The 14,995-nt window shown below is 35.3% G+C and overlaps 1 protein-coding gene across 1 annotated transcript in view; it reads right to left on the reverse strand.

The window, feature by feature from the left end:
• RPGRIP1L (RPGRIP1 like) overlaps positions 1–14,534 on the reverse strand; it is a 76,401-nt gene extending 61,867 nt beyond the window's left edge. The window contains 6 exon segments of the mRNA XM_035893131.1: positions 2,361–2,504; positions 4,586–4,685; positions 7,118–7,416; positions 9,767–9,911; positions 10,696–10,787; positions 14,518–14,534. Of these exon segments, the coding sequence (XP_035749024.1) occupies positions 2,361–2,504; positions 4,586–4,685; positions 7,118–7,416; positions 9,767–9,911; positions 10,696–10,780 (773 nt within the window). The 5' untranslated portion in view covers positions 10,781–10,787; positions 14,518–14,534.
• Between the last annotated feature and the right edge of the window lie 461 nt (positions 14,535–14,995).

The following is a 14,995-nucleotide window of genomic DNA, read 5'->3' on the forward strand; positions in this document are numbered from 1 at the left end:
GTTTAGACTTAAAGTTTTAACGTCCAAACTCTGTATCATAGACATCAAACCATGAGGTTATTATGGTTTTGGCCATCTTCAAATTAAAAACAGTCACGCTAAATGCAGTTAAATTTTGTACTTAAGAAAATGTGTTTAATCTCACAACCCACAGCCCAAGTTTCTCCCTTAAGTTAGAATTAAGTCAGAATTATATATTTCTGAAACAATCCCCAAACAATCTCTAATAAAATACTGAAAAAAAACATTGATTGCAGCCATGTTACAATAATCATGACAAGGGGTATGCTGCATATGAACTCAGCTCTGTTATGTAGCTCTTGTGCTGTTACACAGCAACTGTAGTGAAGCTGTAAAGGCAGCTTTAAAATATAACTGGAGTTCTTGTGGGTATAGGACTCAGGATAACTATTATCTCCCTCCCTTACTGCTGATGGATCAATGATTATTAACTATGGCTCCTTCACTACTTGGAAACTACAGTTATTTCAATCACTAGAATTTCTTAATCATGTAGCAGAGTAAAGAATGTTCTCATAAAGGTTGAAAGTAACCTAATTTTGTTAACACCAGGCTGGGATCAAATGGTACTATAACATGAAGATTGGTAGAAGCACATTTGTCCTTTTGGCACCATACAGTTCCTAAATAATTTCAACAAATTGTCTTTGAGTAGTAATGTAACTAGATGACCCCCAAGTGTATTCTTAAAAAACACAAGAAAAAGCTGACAATTTGTACCAAAATTCAAAGACATAAGCTACAAAGAAGAAGTAAGATGACCTTAGCAGACACCCAAATCTCCAATTTTTCCTCCAATATTCCAGTATTGACAGTTTATTCTCTGCCGATGCAAAGAAGATTAAAAATTAACAATTACACAAAACCTATAAATCTATTCATGTAATAAAACTAATATAGACTGTTCTAGATACCAGTTACAAGACTTCCAAGAAAGAAAGCTAATGAAAATCTCCTAGAGGTAGTATGTATAGGTACCTATGGTTACAGTTAAACCTGGAGAGAATAGCATCCCTCTAAGTTCTGGCTCTAGTTCATTCAGCATTAAAAACCCCAAAATATATAACTTGAAAAACACAGGGATTAACAGCCTTGCACGAAGCGTTTCAGTGGAAGTTATAAAACTCTTACTATTCTGGATATGCACTAATGGGCATTTTTCAATCTCTTTCCCAGGGTCTTCAGCCAAACACAGTAACTCTTAAAATAATGAACGCATCTTTTATCCAGTTTCAAACAAGAAATAGACTATAATGAAATAATTCCAGAACTTCAAACATGAATTCACAGATTGCAATTTAGGTCAAGTATCATAGATTGTATACAAGTAATTTGATAAACATAAATAAATAAGCATCTGCACTACTTTTTATAGCCTGACTTTATTTAAGGATTTTTTTAGCTGAATTTGAAGCATATCTTTACTTAAAAACTCCTTAAAAATTTCACAGAAACATGGTAGCTGACATAGAATTTAGGAGTTATGTTCAGTTTCTGACTGCTGCACTTAAAGAACAGTGTTTATCTATAAAAAATGAAGCACAGAGGTACTTTGAGATTTGTATCATATTATTTTCAAATAATGAAAAAAATCTTTTAAATATTTTCTGAATTCACTGTAGGCCCAGACTGAGAAATTATTTATGATAACAACTTCTTTAACCTATTTAAACTATATAAAGGAAATTCTGGATAGGGGAGACTTATGACTTTGTGAATAATTTAATAGCAAACATTATGATGTATTATTTATGTAGCGCCACTGATGCACAAAAGAATGCTCACACATAATAATGGGGTCCCTCTCTTGAAAGGCAGTTAAAGAACTGACCACATTTTTCTCATCCAAGTAGAACTTTCACCGAAATCAAATGAGTAAGGAATGCAGGATCATGCTGTATTAGATCCTCAATACAATTAAAAGTAACAGGCTGAAACTGAAACAGTCAAAAGAGGGAAAAATATATGCAAACTTATATAATTTTGCATATATTTTTGCAAAAGTGAAAGAAGAAAGAGAAAGGAAAGATATTAAACTAATAGAGGCTTTACTGTGACACACATTCCGCAAACAAGTTTCTCTGGCTTTGTTTCACTGCACAGCTATACCATGTTCCTTCAAAAAAAAACATAACAACCTATTATCATAACAATCTCCTTGCTTAGAATTATTCATGGCTATTTGGCAAAACATTTTATGACTTAGTTTCACCAAAAGGAAAAAAGTGAATAAAGCACACATTTCTTAACAGCACAACTAATTTTCACAGCTATATATAAACATTATAACATAGCTCTTCTAATGCTTCCACCACAGAGATTTCTATTTTTCGCAATACCTTTGGCTTGTTGTTTCTTGCTCTTTCAGCCGTAGGAAGGATTCTTCAATTTCCTTTTCTTTCCTTCTTAGCTGACTCACAAGTATCTCTCTGGCATGTTCTAGTTCCTCAATGTGTTGCCGTTGGGACTCAATCACAGTCTCCCTGCAAGTACAAGCATCTTACATTCCAAAACCAGGTAAGTATTTAATAAAAGAAAAAAATTAAATGAATACTTAGGAGACCAAAATTTTTAAGTGTTCAGCAAAATTTGTATTTCTTAATGACATGCATCACAACAGAGGTTTAAGAGTTCAACTTACTATGAAAATAATTGGAGGTCACCACATGAACATATGTGAATAGTACAATAAATAGATAAATGATTCAAACACAACACAAACAACATAATACAACACAAATGCTTCTTTGGACTGAATAGTGTATAGCAGAACCTAGCTAATACCACCATTTACAGTTTCTTATACTCTATATTAAGCATACCCTCTTCCTAATCCTTTAGTACCAAGTGTTTTCTGAAGAGGAAAACACCATTACTAGCTATCAAAAGAATATGATAACTTCAGTGGATGGAGCAGGGAGAGTAATTTTTAAGCTTTTATTCCAAGTTAGGTAACTTTAAGCAAAAAAATCAGATTATGTGTCTCTAACAGTGGAATTTATCCAGCAAATGCAATTAAAAAAGAAAGGCAGAATATATTTTAGTAGGCCACAACTTTGCGATTTTGATTTTCTTGACAAATTCATCTCAAATATCTTTTCCAATAACACTTTTTCTAGTAAGAATAAGCAACAATTTATCCGCAATTTTTTCCACTCTAACTTCTTGACGCATAAGCTACAGTTTTTTGTTACTTCGTACACCTATCATGGACTTGAAAGGACCTTGAGTTTTTTTGGCCATGTGTTTGCTTTAGTACCTGAGTGCGCCATTCTGAGCAATTGCGGTTATTTTTGCACCTTTGTGAGAACTGAAATCTCTGAAAAAATGCCATGTGGATGTTTTCTGCATTTTAACACGATGGTTTTGATCAGTCTTAGGAGAAAAGCTATTGTGAATGCTAAGATTCACGGAAGTCTTAATGGGTAGCTCTTATTTTCCTAGTCTTCAAAAGTTATAGGTATAGCCTTTTCTAGGCCCATCACCATTAGTAAAATTACTGAAGATTTTTTTCTTTCAGTAACAACATTCTATTATATTGCAAATTATTTTTTAAAATCAAACTGTAACTGTTTAAAGGTTAAACTCAGAATGCTAGCAAGAGTGCAATTTGAACACTTAAATTTATTTATTAAAATATTTTATAAGAATATTTCAAACTATTTCCTATGATCCCACTAAATCTTTGTGCTTACAAAACTTCAAGCACAAAATACATAATTGCACATTAATTCATATATTTGTATACTTAGCTTACTCATTTATTGAAAATTTACCATTTATGGATGTTGTAGTAAATCTGATTTAGGTAAATCATTATGGAAAGAAACACACATACTAAAAGTAGCTTTTAGAAAACCAGGTGTCTAAAAAGAGTAATTGGTTCTGATATACTCTGGAGAAGAAAAATGTTCTAATCAGACCTCAATATCATTAAATTAGATGTTAACTACCTTCTCTCTACCCTATATCACACCTCTCTGTTCTCATGCAGTCTCTACATTAAGGATGTTATCAAGAGTTTCCTGAGCTTCAATTTCAGTTAAAATGTGCAACCAACTTTCAAAATGCAAAGTGAATCAAATTCATGTTACATTACTAACCCATACTGCACTTTTTTCAACTCGTCCATAAAATCCAACCACCTCTAGAAATGAAGCTTAAATGCATCAGCATAACACATTCAATATGGTCACCACTTGCATGGGTTTTCCTACACATTTTAGGAGTTATGTTGGTAATAATTTTGTAGCTAAGATTCCTTCTGCTTTTGTCACTTTTGTGCAGTAGTAAGCTGAGCAGCATACCATTCCAGCAAAAAGAGAGGCACACCACTGAAGATCAATTTTAACTTACAGCCAAATTCTAATGTACCTACATTTTGCATTCTAAATTCCTGATCCTAAACACTTCTGCATTGTTACCAGCAGTACTGTTGTCAGATCCAACAACTTCAGTTTATTTTCTGAAGTAAAAACTTCTGAAAAAGTATTTTTTTTCCTTCAAGAAAACCACAAGTTGTAATGATTATAACGACAAAAATAAAGAAATACGAAAATCATACAGATTTCTTATTTCAGACTTTGAATCCTCGAGCAGATTCTGTCCGTATCTTGGGAGCACAAGGTTAGGTGATTTTACTTCCAAATCCTGAAATCTCATTCCTGAAAACAAAGAAAAGATAAGTTTTTGTCATGCTGAATGTAAAATCATTTAACAAAACCCAACAATCACTATACAGTACAAACACTTAAAACTCCTCTATCGATGCCATAAGAAGTATTTTTACATCAAATTCACATGGAAAGAGATAATCAGAATATCTGCAACATTTCTCCTCTAAAATTTGAACTGTGAGCCATTCAGCATGCACTGTTAAAAAGAAGTGTCAAAAACATGTCTTGAAATGTTTCTCTTCAAAGATTTTAAGTTTAAAGACAGAGAAGAGAGATGGTGTCTTCAAAGACCACCAATATCAATATTATTGAACAGGAACATGGACTTCTAATCACTTTTTCTCTGATAGCACTTTCTTTATAAAATCATGAGTGTTAGTTACCTAGACAAGCAACTATAGGACCATTTTTAGCAGCAGTACAAATAATTTCCTTATGTTCTTTAGAAGCACACTAAGTCCCTAGTGAAGAAGAAAAGTGAGAAATTACTTAAGGAAGAACTGTTAGTTCAGGAGTAAAAGTAATGGTTTCTCCAAATCTTTCTCCTTCTTCTCTTTCTTCAAATACAGCATTAAGGTTGCCATCCCTCAGTCCCCAAAATTGAGTCATTTAGGTTCAAGGTACGACACCAGCACGTTCACAGAATGACTGAAAAAAAAATTACCTACTTGACATTTGTGCTGAAACTGCAATGAAGACAGTTACCTTGATTTATTTATATATTTTGAATTTTGTTCTTTAAGGATTATTTTAAGATATTGGCAATTGTGCTATATACATATGTGTATATATATGCGTATTATACATATTTTTTATTTATTTTTGTTCAAATGGTGATTATCTTAGATGATAGTACTCAAAAAGTAGTAAGAGAAGCCAGTGAGTATTTAGTGGACATTCATACCTGACCATATCTTTTGGATCAATTTGCTACGGTATTTGTAAACTAGCCAAACAGAAAGTAGATACAGTAAAGTGTATTTATTATTTGTGGATTCTTTTTGCCTCTTCATACCCTAGAGACAGCTAAGCTTTCCCAAATTTTTCCAGGCACTCATTTTATTTTTGGAGAATATTTTCTGATCTGCACTAATATGTTTTGAGATTCAGCCTCACAGTTCCACAGAGCGATCAAGAGTCCAGCAGTCTTTAAAGATAGGAGGCACATACCCAACACCAGACTGCTAGGTTTATCATCACTAATCAGGAGTAGGACAAGAAAACATGCAAGACAAAACCATGAAACATTCTATGCTAATAGTTACTATAGAAAATATTCTCTGACCTTCTGGAAGACAAGACTACTGTATCCAGGTTCTGAGTATTGCTTTTTAATAATAGTCTTCACCTTAGAAAAGTGAGTTCAAGAAACCGCACATTCATAGCATTCAAAATATCAGAATCAGAACTGCCTAATTCATGACATAAAGTGTGAAAATGTAGGTTTTCAGAATGTCAAAACTTGCACTACATTCAAATTAAAGAACCAAAGTGGTAGATCCAATTGCTTTTTATTATCGCCTGTCTAAAAGTATGAGAATCGTCCTTGTTTTCACATACCTGAATATACCAATGTAACTAAAATAAAGACTGGTGGAAGGGTGAGATGGAGAGAAAACACACTACAACTGGCCATCAGCCAGTTCCATAGCCTATAGAAGTTAAGGATGCACTTCTGCTGACTCAGTTTTGAATCAGAGCCAACGTAGCTCTCTTTTGTTTTTTTTAAACCACATTATCTGTACAGTGTGTAAGGTAACTGAGTACAACTACTTCTACAAATGTCCATATGAAAACAGAAAGGTTTTAAAGTGTAATTTCCAAATGTAGCTGCCATAAATAAAGGACTGAGAGCGAGCCTGCCTTAGGCAGTAAGTCCTGACAGTAAAAGGCATGATTAAAGATGGCTGCATTGTGGTATTTTACTTTCAAAAATCCACAAATGTAATAGATTTTTCAAGACTGCAGTGTTGTGCACACATGTATCAAGAAACTAGAACAAACCTTGAAATTAAGAGGAAAAACACACACAAACAAACTACAGATGTAAAACTTTGTTATATGATAATGCTAAACTTTTTCATATACTTCTTTTATAAGCCTTTAACATATAGAGAAGTTAGATACTAAAAAATTAAATGATTTTAACTATTAGAAAATTTGCTTGACAACTACTTTATTTTCAAATCTGTACTTTTGTTTTACCCCTAACACTGTGGATTCTCAAAATAAGGACTTCAAAGGCAAACAAGTTATCATGACTGCTATAAGTAAATACAAGAAGAAGTGGGGAGAACAATCTTTCTGCCTACAGGTACTATCGCCCACTGATGAACGGAAAAGAATACATACTTGCTACAGTGAAGCAATAATTAGCGGTACCTATATAAACCGCTATTTTCAATAAAGGTGAATTATACCTTTCTTTGCGTGCTCCGGCATGCCAGCAGCCTCACTCCCTTTTTTGAGACCAGTGTTAATACGAGACTGAACATAGCTGTATGGACAAGGCCTAGGGCCTTGAATCTGGAGCTGCTGTTTAGTTGAAATGAGTTTGCTGCGGAGGCTCTCGTTTTGTCTCTCAAGGTCACGAACTCTCTCTTGCAAATGCTCAATCATTTCTTCCAGCTCCACAGCCTGACCCAGCCGCTTGGGGCCGCCACCAACCTGTTCAGACCTTTTTTTATCATTAACAAGCCGTATTAACTTGGTGGCCATTCTGGGGAAAATAATAAAAAAGATGAAAAAGAATGTGAAAAGTCAGCATAAAAAGCATTCTGTTGAAAGGAACATAATCACTGTGAAGACTTCAGCATAGAACCTGAATAATAAATTTCAGGTTTTGATATAACTATTACTGCCTGTGAAGAACTCTTTGAAGATAATTGAAACCACTGTGCAGCAATCTGCTTTATAGCACTGACAAATAACAGTTTCCTAAGGCTTATCATTTAAGGTTGGTAAAGGGAGGACACATATTTACTCCATATGCTGCTTAAATGTAATTTTTAACGCATGACCTTATATAGGAACCTCTGCACGCTGTTAAGTAAAGTTACAGATTTGGGATGTGGTGGGGCAAACTATAAAAGCTACAATTCCACAAAACATTCAACTATTGAAAGAATGTTAATAATATGCAACATTCCAATGATATATCACTTCTAGTATTTTAGGATGTAAATACGTATTTCAAAGTGGCTAAAATACATAGGTGGGGATATTTAAGAAGGTACTCCAGAAAGAGAGACCTAATAGTTCTCATTACTGTACCCAATTTTATATACTTGGTAAATATTACCAATGTGCTTCAGAGAAGGAACGGTTAGCTGAAGAATATAATTAGATACAGAGGGTATGTTTTTCATCTGTCTTTAAAAGGATACAAATTTTGCTTTTGGCATCTCAAGAGTTGTACCTTTGATTTCCTCTAGTTTTGATAAACATTGGTAAGCTAGAACAAAAGGCAGAGAGGGCACATGGAGGTGATGTAACATACAAGAACAGAAAACATACCCAGCAGTGAATGGAAAAAACTTGGCAAATAAAGAAAGAAAAGGTGGCTTTGATGAGAGAGACAAGTTCAAGACTTTACAAAATTGGTCACACATCTTCAAGACCTGTATCTAGTTTACAGGGAATCTATTTTTGCAGTCCCAGAAAGAAAACTGAAAATAAGGACACACTTCATTTGTTTAAAGGGGCTTGTTTTATTTTTGTATACTTGTGGACAGAAGCTTCTACTTAAAAGAACAAAAGTGAAACAAAAAAAGTCCATAATAACTTTAGGATGTCACAGAATGTTACTTGCCTGTAAGCAGGTTTTTTGTTTGGTTTTTTTCATTGCACTTCCACTGCAAATTCATTCCAAACTTTTAGTTACAAGGGTTTTGGCATGAGGTATGCTGGGAAAGAAATTTAGCTTGAGGAGTGAAGACTTTTCTCTGGCAATCTAGACAAATACTGTATTTTATATTTTCTGTGCCTGAAAATATTAATTTAGGTATTCTAGTTTGGACATTCTGTGTAATTTTACCTAAGTGGATGATGAGTGCATTTGATAACTCATCTAACAGAAACACAGGAAACGCCGTGTGGAATAAGACAACAATTCATTTGTTTCACCATCTTGTATTTGATGGTAACCTGACAGAAAAGACTGAAGTTATGTCATGCTGGTCAATTTGATCCTGACTCACTGAATACAGAGTCAAAAGGAAAGAACATTTTGGACTTTAGAAAAGTATGAAATAGTCCCATCTACAGAGGCAGTATCTTCAGATGCCATTTCATGAACTGGTCAGCTTCTGACCAGAAGCTAGCTTAGATGCAGCAAGATTTTATTAGCTTAAGTACAGTACGAGGTGAACGGAGTCACGGTGCTTTTGGATTAATTAGCTCTCCTGGAATATAGCAATACGGTGAATGAACAGTTCTGCTGAGTCCAGATTGGTTTGCCAGCACAGCACTAAGTTTCATAATAAGCCTAAAGTTGCTTGTGTATGTTGGGGTTCACTGGGTACTGTGCTCCCCATGCTACTAGGGACTTCTTCAATCTAGTTATCTATTACCCTGAATAAAGGAGAGCTGATCATAATTCTAAAGATATTTTAGAGTTCACTAGACGATAAAAGGCTAGATGCTAGTCAACTTCTTGGAGGACAGAGAAGGACAACAAAAGGGGCAGAATCTCTCTGTACAGGCCATTTTGATTCTAGGAGGAAATTCCAGATGAATATTTAGGCTTCTATAGCCTCTTCTTCAGTTCCCAGAATACCCACTATATTTGTACACAGACAGCATAGCTATGAACCCAAGGTACCAGCTCCAAAGTGGTGGATAGCACTGTACCTCTCTACATGGAGATCTAATAGTGTCCACTGCAAAAAATATCCCACATACCAGAAATCAATTACAAAAAAAAAAAAAAAAAGAATTCCAATGAATGATTTTTGTTACTGCTTTTAGAAGTGCTCTGAGAGAAATCAGCATGATTTTTAATTTGTTGATATTGCTTTAAAGGGCAAAAAATGTTATTGTGAGCGAAAATAAAACTTTAAAACCCATACCTTTTAATTTTCTCCTCTTGCTTATTTGCATGCTGTTTAAGTAAGATGTTCTCATCACGTAAACGAAGAAATCTATCTTCCAGTTCCTCTCGACTGATTCGTGATACAGCTTGTCGAGCTTTTGCATTCTGTGTAGTTGCTGATTCTACCCAAACCAAGACAACTTTAAATTACCTTCAATACATTCAACAACATGTAATCCAAAGTCTAACTCATTTTGAAATACTGAGAAAAAATAATGAAAGTTTTCAAATCATTTAATACTTTACACTTGTAGGAATCTGTTGATTATTTTTTTCAGATTTATTGGCATATTAATTATTCCCTTTTTCCTCCTTCCTACAGATAAAAAAGTAATTCAAATGACACAACGAACTGATTACCTACTAGACAACACAAATAGTTTAGCAAGTAAAAAGGTACTGTCAAACAAACTAGTTAAGTAATATGATCATTACCACAGAGCTGCTTTCTAATCTGTTTCAAAAAGTTAACATACTCTCTTGAAGCTTGAAAAGGTTAACTCATAATTCTGTAAATTTACTCAGATACAAGACTAAGCCCAGTAGTTCCATTCCAATAGGAGCTGAGTAACATATCAGAATTCCACAATACTTCTGGTTCCCATTTTGCTAAACGGGTCTGGCCTTGTCCTCAATTCAGCAAAAAAAAGATCTCTTCTCTTCTGGAAGGATGAACGTTACAGCTCCATGAGATTTCCAGTTTTTAGCATCTCACAGCAACTTCCCTCTTATAAAAAGCAACATGAACGCAGAATGGGTCATACTATCTTTCAGAATTTAACCCAGATTTTGAATGGTATTTGAACTTAATTCCGTGAGTGGGAATGTCAGAAATGTTTTTAGAAAGAAACTAAAGAAGCCACTGATCAAAGTCTGTAACTGTAATAAATAGCAGCTGGTACAAACCTTGTAATCCTCCAATTCCAGCTGGAGTTAGACCTACATCTCTCACAGGCAGGTCCCCCACAGTTTCATCAGCTGGAACAGACATGGCTTATCTACGGATAACAAAATTCAAATGAAATTTTTCTCCATCGGTAGCTTAAACTGCAAGACTAGAAGGAACTACAATACATCATGTAAAACAAAGGAAAAAGTAATGACAGATTCACTGAAATCACAGACTCATACATTACTGTAAATGTTCCTACCTCAATTGTATCACTCAGAGGACAATCTAAACTTTCAAGTTTAACGTTATGCTAGTCTTACTCTGTGCACAAAATCTGGCTATGCAATAGCTCCAATTTTGTTTAATGTATGTAGAATTAGGTTTTTTAAGTTCTAGTTCTGTTGTCTTCAGCAATCTTTGGGCTAAGGCCATATTCCCAAGTGCATGTGGGAGAGGCACCTGTGGGGGGGGTTCTGTTTGTTTTTTTAATTGTTTGTTTGTTCATTTTAAGACAGGTCAAAGCTTAAGGCATCAACTGTTGGATGAGTAATGCCATCTTACACATTCTGAACGGGAATCTCTGAAACAGAGGTGCTGGGGGTTATGAAGTCATTTCAGTGTTGCCTACCATTCTCTCAGTCTTCCTTCAATCATTGTCATAGGAGAAATTAGTTTCTAAGATAGAGACTCTCCTATGAATGATTCTCATAAATCCGAACACATTTCTTTCTTGAGGCAACAGAAAGCTTAGCTACATGACAAAGTGAGATTAGGGAAGTATTAATGTGAGAAAGTAGTACATTTGTTTCAGTGTAATATATGAAGCTACTTGTTAACAACTACCGTTTCCTTCTTCTCTTCCAGTGCAGAAAATTAGATGTTGGCCATAGAGTCAAGTAAGGCTGAAATAGCATGAAAAGAGAAACATAAACTCTTTTGAACAGTCTTTTTTTCACCAGCTGTTACACTCTTCAGGTGATATAAATCCTTAGTGAATCCAAAAACATCTAGGAAGGCATTGGGAAATTAACAGTGATGTTACTGAAGACCTGCATCACAGGACAAAAGTGACTCATTATAAAACCCACAGACATTCCATGAAGTATCTGTTAATTCTATCATAACCAAAACTGCTGCTAAAGATATGCCTTTCTTCTACCAGCAAAGTCTTCTATCATAAACAAGTCTCCTTATGGCTTTGTCCAAAAGGAATGAAAAGGATTAATGGAAGTTTAGTTTCCAACAAGTCAATCTTGCTTTCAATCTTTTGTTTTTTCATCATTAAAATTTAGGATAAAATATTATTTCCAGCTTTCACTGTTTATAATAACCTGAACATATTTTTCATTCATGTGGAACAAATGTTTCTTTGTCCTGACCTTTGAAATGCCCGAACTGATCTACACTTGCAGATTAGCAATAAGGTTGCACTTTCAATGCTGTCAGTCACAGAAACAGAGAATATAACTTTGTGATGCTGAGGACCATGGCATGCAGCCATTGTAACCCATGGTGCAATTCTAGTGACAGATACATACCCACTGGTACCCAGCTCCTCAGTGTTCTCAGCTCTTTTCATGTTATTCACACAAATCCCTCAAAACTTTTTTGTCATTTGTTAAATTAGTGCTATCTGCAGTCATTGACTTCACTCAGGTCTAGGTTCATTATTGCAGTCATTATTATATGCCACTGTATCAATATCATAGAATCATAGAATCATTTGGTTAGAAAAGACCTTTAAGATCATCGAGTCCAACTTTATGTTCACCACTATGGCAACTGAGATTAAAGTGAAACAGAAACCTCTACTTCTAGATGATCAATCCAAATTTGGTTCATGATGGTAGCAAGGAGGAGATGGTACCACTATATGTCTTTCTAGAATGTGGTTGTCTTAGTCTTTGCAAATCACAAATGACAGTGTTTTTTGGCAGATTTCAGAGAAGTCAAGAGCTAAAAAAACCCCGTTTTATCAGCACAACCCGGCAATGTCTATCAAAATCAGGCTTCAAAAACTCTAGAACAATAGGCACAGGCAGACATTACTGTTCTTTGCTATTTGCAACTTGCTAAAGAAACTTTGCTATGGTTATCTACCTGTTATTTCCAGTGTGAAAGAAATCCATCCATTTAAAAAACAAAGACAAAACAACACATGCTTATCCCTCAAATAAACACACACCACTGCCTTGTCAGTAGCAATCCATTACTGGCTGCAGCAAAAACACAGAAATATTTGAGTTGTAAGCAAATAAACATAGCAGGGCTGTACACAAAAGCCAGTTTTTACTGGCAACATGACATGACTTGAAGACAAATGACAAAATAAAGCTGCTATAAATCTAAAATCCCAAAAACTTAGAAAGGTGAAATTTTCAAAAGTGAAAGGAAGAATTAGTAGTTTTGTTTGCATTACAAAGTGACAGAAATTAAGTATTCAGCTTTCTTTTCTGTCCTGGGCCACAAGAAAAGAAAAAAAAAAACAAACCAAAACCAATTGACTGTTTTTATGAAAAAGACTGGATTTAGATTGAAATAGTACAAACCTGCCCCGTGGCTTTAGGGAGGCAAAATATGATCACAGATTTAGAATTTGGCCTGGCAATTTATTTGCCTCGTTAGTACCATGAGAACCACCTATGTCTTTATCAATGACTAGCAACCACCATTTGTGCTTCTTCACCGAGAGGGGACACTTCAAACAGCAAATTATGCGTTACATATGTTACAGTTACTTTTTGAGTATCACCTCAGTGTCCATCACAAACACTTAAACAAAATTACTTTCCTTGCAGTCAACAGTTCCACCATTATTTCTAAAAGCATATGAGATCTCTCCACAGAGTTCTGCATTACTGCTTTGGAAAGCATTTCCAAAGTGATTAAATCTGACAAAATTGTACAGCAACACTGCTACAAAAGTGATTGTAGTTAAGAATCCAGCATTTCCTAAAATAAAGCATAATAAAGCAAAAGAGATATGAACTTGTATTTGCATCTGGACAGATCCACATGCCACACTGAACCTCACCAACTTAAAACAGTTCATATTTCCAAGAAAGGTTACACTACAGTCACTTCAGCGCTTCTTGTTCCTAAAAAATAAGAAAAAAGAACTTCACATACAAAGAGAGGAAAATTTTCCATATCTCTGGGATTAACCTATAAGAATTTCAAGCTTGGTATAAGCAAGAATTTTAGATATAGTTATTGATCTTAAATAAACTGTAACTTTCTTATACACTGCACTACTTATAAAACTGGTCCTATTGCCACCTGCATCTGACAAATTACTACAAAAAACTGCATACAAGTTTGCAGTGTTGTGCAAGAGCGGACAGTAGTGAGCAGGAATAATGATAGTTAAGTATTAAAGCTCACGCTGTAGGTCCAAATTCTTACATAACTCACAGAAGTATACTGTTCTCCCAGCAGCATTCAAATGTAGGAAAACTGAGGAGGGATTAAATTTCCGAAAGTTCTCAGCCAGTGGGGCTAGAAGGGACAGTTTCTAGTGAAATCCTAAAAATTACAACACTTACTTTAATTGTTTCAACATGGATTTAGAATTTCATGGGTCTTGGCCATGGCCAAGATGATGCTTTTCTTACAAAATCCCACCCTACTTCTCTGCTAGAGGGAAGAACAAAAAAACAAAAGGAAAAAAAAAAAAAGGAGGCGAAACAGACCACCCACCTATTTTAGCCTATCACAAAGTATTTCCATCCTACATTCTTCCTCTATTGATTCCTTAAAGATAAATGTTTGCACTCTACTGGGCTTGTCATCTAAAATAATCTCATTTATTACTTGGTAGGAGTATACACACATACCATCTTTCAAACACCATCTGTTGCAGTGTTGTGAATTTTAGGAGGTGGAAAGGAAAAAAAGAGAGAAGATATGGAAGATATTAGGAAATGAGATCACCACGTCCTGATGCAGTCTGAGGGAAGAAACGTCTCTCAGACCTGTAAGTCCTACTGCAACACAGAAAAATCGAAACAACCGTGTCTTGCTTTCAACATATTTCACAAGTGCTTTCCAAATTTTTCCGTCAGTTCTGACAGCACCTTTACAGGACTGGAGGGGGCAGGGGGGAAAGGTAGCGTTTGCCTCGCGAAGGAACGCCTAGGCTCCCCGCTTTTTCCCGCCCTCGGGCACAGGACCACAACTCCCGCTGGAGTCCAGCAGCCTTTTTACATACCTGGTAGGGACCACAACTGAGGAGGGCTATAGGGCTACTTTTAAGAAACGGCGAGGCACCCTGCCTTTTCCCGCGGGCACAAAGCTGCGAGCGAGGGAGCCTCA

This window comes from Egretta garzetta, unplaced genomic scaffold (assembly GCF_000687185.1).
Source record: "Egretta garzetta isolate BGI_Z169 unplaced genomic scaffold, ASM68718v1 scaffold314, whole genome shotgun sequence".
Taxonomy (NCBI): Eukaryota; Metazoa; Chordata; class Aves; order Pelecaniformes; family Ardeidae; genus Egretta; species Egretta garzetta.